Source organism: Salvelinus fontinalis, chromosome 4 (assembly GCF_029448725.1).
Source record: "Salvelinus fontinalis isolate EN_2023a chromosome 4, ASM2944872v1, whole genome shotgun sequence".
Lineage (NCBI taxonomy): Eukaryota > Metazoa > Chordata > Actinopteri > Salmoniformes > Salmonidae > Salvelinus > Salvelinus fontinalis.
This window is the reverse complement of record NC_074668.1, coordinates 25,902,779-25,909,973: the sequence shown is the minus strand read 5'-3', so window position 1 is coordinate 25,909,973 and position 7,195 is coordinate 25,902,779. Positions and strand designations below refer to the sequence as shown.

At 44.4% G+C, this 7,195-nt stretch overlaps 1 protein-coding gene across 2 annotated transcripts in view; it reads right to left on the bottom strand.

Moving 5' to 3' along the window:
• The window catches only part of LOC129853436 (protein unc-13 homolog C-like), a 123,083-nt gene that overhangs the window by 10,506 nt on the left and 105,382 nt on the right, over window positions 1–7,195 (bottom strand). For both annotated transcript variants that reach the window (XM_055919477.1, XM_055919478.1), the window contains 2 exons: window positions 2,202–2,328; window positions 309–405 (listed from right to left, as the gene is read on the bottom strand). In XM_055919477.1, the coding sequence (XP_055775452.1) occupies window positions 309–405; window positions 2,202–2,328 (224 nt within the window). The remainder of the gene's footprint in view (window positions 1–308; window positions 406–2,201; window positions 2,329–7,195) is intronic.

Sequence of the window (7,195 nt, the reverse complement as noted above, 5' to 3'; positions counted from 1 at the left end):
TCTACCTCACTGGCTTTGGCAATGTTAACACATGTTTCCCATGCCAATAAAGCCCCTTGAATTGAATTGAATTAAATTGAATTGAATTGAATTGAATTGAATTGAATTGAGAGAGAGAGAGAGAGAGAGAGAGCTTTAGTACTTCACAATGGTGCAGTATTTCATTGGTGTGAGCAGAGCAGCAGAGTGCTGTATGTCAACACTGCTGTTATTCATTCATCCCTCACTGAGAAGAGACAGAGGACTACCAGACAGTGAACGAGTGAGAGTGAGCGAGTGAGAAAAGAGGAGAGTGTGTGAGTACTCACGCCAAGCTTCTTGTCGCTCCCCAGAGCTCCGTGTAGGAAGTCCATGGCAACATCCTCATTCTCAGACAGCCACTGAATAACAAATGGCTCGAACCACCTGGAGGACACGCACACACACACACACACACACACACACACACACACACACACACACACACACACACACACACACACACACACACACACACACACACACACACACACACACACACACACACACACACACACACACACACAGTGAGTGTACTGTACATAGTATTCAAAGTGTGTGTCAAAAGTGTATTCCCTGCTGTGCTCCTTGATTAAAGGCATCTGCCACAGGAGAAAGGGATCATAAATAAGGTGGGCGGTGTGTGTGTACTTAAATCCTGAAGGTGCTTTGTGTTTAAATGACAGCAGCAGGTGGGTGGGGCTGCGAGCTGTCATTCACAACTCACTCTGTAATGGATTGGATGCTGTTTGACCAGCAGTGACATGGAGGTGTTTCTCTGTGAGGGCACTAGCAAGGTTGTCTGAGAGAGCAGTATTCCATATCTTTAAGGATTTAATACAATCACCTGTCTTTTACCTGACCCTCATCACATTCTCTCCTTAAATGTTCAGAGAATACTCAGTTGTACATGTATGGTGTGTTTGTCTGGGTATATTACAGTACTTCCAGAGAATACTCAGTTGTACATGTATGGTGTGTTTGTCTGGGTATATTACAGTACTTCCAGAGAATACTCAGTTGTACATGTATGGTGTGTTTGTCTGGGTATATTACAGTACTTCCAGAGAATACTCAGTTGTACATGTATGGTGTGTTTGTCTGGGTATATTACAGTACTTCCAGAGAATACTCAGTTGTACATGTATGGTGTGTTTGTCTGGGTATATTACAGTACTTCCAGAGAATACTCAGTTGTACATGTATGGTGTGTTTGTGTAGGTTGATTGAATGTATTTATTTGCTGATTAAAATAATATGTCTGCTCCTGTTGGAGACAACATGACATCATCAAGGATTTAACACTGTGCGGTAGTATTTACTGCGAACACAAGCTGGTGTAGTGTGTGTGTATTTATTTGGAAAGTGAAGCTAAAACATTTTATTTGGCTTTAAACTCCAGCATTTTGGATTTGAGATCAAATTCTTAATATGAGGCAACAGTTCATAATGTCACCTTTAATTTGAGGGTATTTTCATACACATCTGTTTTACTGTTGAGAAATGAAAGCACTTTATGTATCTAATCCCCCCATTTGAAGGTGTCATAAGTATTTGACAATTTCACTTATAGTGTATTACATTTAGTCAAAAGTGTAGTATTTGAACCCATATTCCTGGCACGTGACTCTACAAACTTGTTGGATGCATTTGCAGTTTGTTTCAGTTGTGTTTCAGATTATGTTGTGCCCAATAGAAATGGTAAATAATGTATTGTATCATTTTGGAGTAACTTTTATTGTAAATTGTTAGGTTTTATTGTTATATTTTATTGTAATTTTGTTATGTGTCGGACCCCAGTAAAACTAGCTGTCGCCATTGGCATCGGCTAATGGGGATCCTAATAAAATACATTTGGTTCCAGGTAGAACCCTTTTAGGTTTCATGTAGAACAGGGTTCTACCTGGAGGCAAAAAGGGTTCTCCTATGGAGATAGCCGAAGAACCCTTTTAAAAACTTTTTTAAAAGAATGTACCATGATTACGGATAATTATGAAGGAATTGTCAATCATGATGAGTGAAAAAATTAGAGGCATAAATATCATACCTCCCGAAAAATGCTTACCTCCCATGTTATTGGTAATGGTGAGAGGTAGCATGTTTTGGGGGCATAATCTTCGTGTGTGTGTGTGAAAGTGTGTGTGTGTGTGTTCGTGCGTGCGTGCGTGCAGTACAATACTTACAGAGAATACTCAGGGGGTGTGTCCTTGAAGGCAGCCAGTTCGCGGACGTACTCGTTGTGGAACCACTTGACTTTAAAGTGAAGGTTCATGTACTCTGTGCTCTTGCATAGACGGTGCTTATCGTGCTCTGTCAGGGATAATGAAAAAGGCAGAATGTTAACATGCATGTCTGGACTGAGATATGACGTGGTGAACTTGCCACAGGAGTAAAAGGCTGAATCAATCAATCAAGCTAATAGGGGAGATCTGAAATCCAGACCCACGGAAGTGGACAGCGATGGAATAAGATTTGTGAAGTTCAGCACCACAGGAGAATGGACAGCGACTGTTGGGTGCAGGCAGTCACTATACTCTAGTGCTACATCCTGATTCTCCTTCTCTCAAAGTGTGCACTTCTACACTCCCTGACATGGATGGTGGAGACTCCCTCCAGCCAATGTTTACAGCAATCCTTTGAAATCCATAACAGGGAGTGTGCAAGTGCACATTTTCGTAGAAGAGAGGAGAATCGGTACAAGGACTAGGTGAATCCTGAAATATATCCAATTAGCCAGGAAGAGAAGCCTGGAAGGGTTTACATTCTCTGATTTACATTCTGTAACAAGTCCTGCTAGACCTATAACATGGCTGACCTAGTCTCACGTTGTCATACCGCTAAAGTCACGCGTGCGCCTGGTTTGCGACAAGGCTATGGCTGACCTGATATTGACAGAGACAGGTAATCTAAGACTAGACCAGCAATCCTGTAAACACAGACACTGGTAGTGACATGACCTTGGTGGACACACACACACACACACACACACACACACACACACACACACACACACACACACACACACACACACACACACACACACACACACACACACACACACACACACACACACACACACACACACACACAGGGTCTAATGAGAGCTGACTTGGTACATCATGAAAGTACAGTCTGATGACATAGTAGGCTCTATCACAGTAGAGTAGTACATATTAACTACCACAGAACTTGGGGGTAGAGAGGAGAGAGAAGGGAGGTAAGGAAGAGAGGGAAGGGGGTATAGAGAGATCCACAGATGATGCAATCGCCATCACACTGCACAATGCCCTATCCCATCTGGACAAGAGGAATACCTACATCAGAATGCTGTTCATTGACTACAGCTCAGCATTCAACACCATAGTACCCTCCAAGCTCATCATTTCGCTAGGGGCCCTGGGTCTGAACCCCGCCCTGCGCAACTGGGTCCTGGACTTCCCGCCCTCAGGTGGTGAATGTTGGAAATAACAGCTTCACTTTGCTGATCCTCAACATAGGGGCCCCACAAGGGTGGGTTCTCAGCTCCCTCCTGTACTCCCTGTTCACCCATGCAAGCCTCCAAATCAATCATTAAGTTTGCATTCGACACAACAGTAGTAGAACTGATTACCAACAATGACGAGACAGCCTACAGTCAGGAGGTGTGGGCTCTGGCGGAGTGGTGCCAGGAAAATAAGCTCTCCCTCAACATCAATGAAACGAATGAGCTGATCGTGGACTTCAGGAAACAGCAGAGGGAGCACCCCCCTATCCACATCGACAGGACAGCAGTGGAGAAGGTGGAAAGCTTCAAGTTCCTCAGCGTACACATCACTGACAATCTGAAATGGTCCACCCACACAGACAGTGTGGTGAAGAAGACGCAACAGCACCTCCTTAACCTCACGAGGCTCAAGAAATTTGGCTTGGCCGCTAAGACCCTCACACACTTTTACAGATGCACAATTGAGGGCATACTGTCGGGCTGTATCACTGCCTGGTATGGCAACTGCACCACCCGCAACCGCAGGGCTCTTCAGAGGGTGGTACAGTCTAGCCACAGCATCACCGGGGGCACACTGCCTTCCCTCCAGGACACCTACAGCACTTGATGTCACAGGAAGGCCAAAAATATCATCAAGGACATGAACCACCCGAGCCACGGCTTGTTCACCCCTCTGTCATCCAGAAGATGAGATCAGTACAGGTACATCAAAACTGGGACTTAGGGACTGAAAAACAGCTTCCATCTCAAGGCCATCAGACTGTTAAATAGCCATTTCTAGCCTGCTACCACCCGGTTACTCAACCCTGCACCTTAGAGGCTGCTGCCCTATATACAGTGGGGAGAACAAGTATTTGATACACTGCCGATATTGCAGGTTTTCCTACTTACAAAGCATGTAGAGGTCTGTAATTTAATTAGCATAGCTACACTTCAACTGTGAGAGACGGAATCTAAAATCCAGAAAATCACATTGTATGATTTTTAAGTAATTCATTTGCATTTTATTGCATGACATAAGTATTTGATACATCAGAAAAGCAGAACTTAATATTTGGTACAGAAACGTTTGTTTGCAATTACAGAGATCATACGTTTCCTGTAGTTCTTGACCAGGTTTGCACACACTGCAGCAGGGATTTTGGCCCACTCCTCCATACATACCTTCTCCAGATCCTTCAGGTTTCGGGGCTGTCGCTGGGCAATACGGACTTTCAGCTCCCTCCAAAGATGTTCTATTGGGTTCAGGTCTGGACACTGGCTAGGTGTCACGTTCTGACCTTAGTTCCTTTTTTATGTCTTTATTTTAGTTTGGTCAGGGTGTGAGTTGGGGCGGGCATTCTATGTTGTTTTTTGTATGTTTTGTTCTGTTGTTCTATTTCTATGTGTTTGGCCTAGTATGGTTCTCAATCAGAGGCAGGTGTTAGTCATTGTCTCTGATTGGGAGCCATATTTAGGTAGCCTGTTGTCTATTGTGTTTTGTGAGTGGTTGTTTCCTGTGTCTGTGTTTGCACCATACGGGACTGTTTCGATTTTCGTTTGTTCATTCACTTAGTTATTTTGTATTTTTGTCGTGTTCAGTTTTACATATTAAAATGGACACTTACCACGCTGCACATTGGTCCGATATCTCGTACTCCTCGTCACAAGAGGAGGAAAGTTGTTACACTCGGCCACTCCAGGACCTTGAGATGCTTCTTACGGAGCCACTCCTTAGTTTCCCTGGCTGTGTGTTTTGGGTCGTTGTCATGCTGGAAGACCCAGCCACGACCCATCTTCAATGCTCTTACTGAGGGAAGGAGGTTGTTGGCCAAGATCTCGTGATACATGGCCCCATCCATCCTCCCCTCAATATGGTGCAGTCGTCCTGTCCCCTTTGCAGAAAAGCATCCCCAAAGAATGATGTTTCCACGTCCATGCTTCACGGTTGGGATTGTGTTCTTGGGGTTGTACTCATCCTTCTTCTTCCTCCAAACACGGCGAGTGGAGTTTAGACCAAAAAGCTATATTTTTGTCTCATCAGACCACATGACCTTCTCCCATTCCTCCTCTGGATCATCCAGATGGTCATTGGCAAACTTCAGACGGGCCTGGACATGCGCTGGCTTGAGCAGGGGGACCTTGCGTGCGCTGCAGGATTTTAATCCATGACGGCGTAGTGTGTTACTAATGGTTTTCTTTGAGACTGTGGTCCCAGTTCTCTTCAGGTCATTGACCAGGTCCTGCCATGTAGTTCTGGGCTGATCCCTCACCTTCCTCATGATCATTGATGCCACACAAGGTGAGATCTTGCATGGAGCCCCAGACCGAGGGTGATTGACCGTCATCTTGAACTTCTTCCATTTCCTTCTTCCACAGTTGTTGCCTTCTCACCAAGCTGCTTGCCTATTGTCCTGTAGCCCATCCCAGCCTCTTGCAGGTCTACAATTTTATCCCTGATGTCCTTACATAGCTCTCTGGTCTTGGCCATTGTGGAGAGGTTGGAGTCTGTTTGATTGAGTGTGTGGACAGGTGTCTTTTATACTGGTAACGAGTTCAAACAGGTGCAGTTAATACAGGTAATGAGTGGAGAACAGGAGGGCTTCTTACAGAAAAACGAACAGGTCTGTGAGAGCCGGAATTCTTACTGGTTGGTAGGTGATCAAATACTTATGTCATGCAATAAAATGCAAATTAATTACTTAAAAATTATACAATGTTATTTTCTGGATTTTTGTTTTAGATTCCGTCTCTCACAGTTGAAGTGTACCTATGATAAAAAATTACAGACCTCTACATGCTTTGTAAGTAGGAAAACCTGCAAAATCGGCAGTGTATCAAATACTTGTTCTCCCCACTGTACATAGACATGGAATCACTGGTCACTTTAATAATGGAACACTAGTCACTTTAATAATGTTTACATACTGCTTATCTCATATCATATGTATATACTGTATTCTATTCTACTGTATTTTCGTTAATGCCACTCCGACATTGCTCGTCTTAATATTTATGTATGTCTTAATTCCATTTTTTTTACTTTTAGATTTGTGTGTATTGTTGTGAATTGTTTGATACTACTGCACTGCTGGGAACACAAACATTTCACTACACCTGCAATGACATCTGCTAAATATGTGTATGTGACCAATACAATTTGATTTGAGTAGGGAAGGAGGCAGGGGATAGAGAGAAGGGTAAGATAAACAGAGAGAAAGGAGGGGGGAGTAGGGGGAGACAGGGGGTAGGAGAGACAGAGAGAGAGAGGAAGGACAGAGAGGTGGGGGGTACAGGTGATGAGAGAGAGAGAGAGAGAGGAAGCACAGAGAAGTGGAGGGGAGGTAGGGGATAGGAGAGAGAGAGAGAGCGAGGAAGATACAGAGAGCTGGGGGATGCAGGGGATAGAGAGACAGAGAGAGAGAGAGAGAGGAAGCACAGAGAAGTGGAGGGGAGGTAGGGGATAGGAGAGACAGAGAGGGAGAGGAAGATACAGAGAGATGAGGGATGCAGGGGATAGGAGAGACAGAGAGGGAGAGGAAGGACAGAGAGGTGGGGGATGCAGGGGATAGGAGAGAAGGTTAGGAGAGACAGAGAGAGAGAGTAGAAAGTGAGATAGAGGGGGAGGAGGGGTGAAAATGACAGAGAGAAGGTTGAGAGAGTGAATAAGAGAGGTATAGAGGGGTATAAACAGATTCGCCAGACAGAATAACA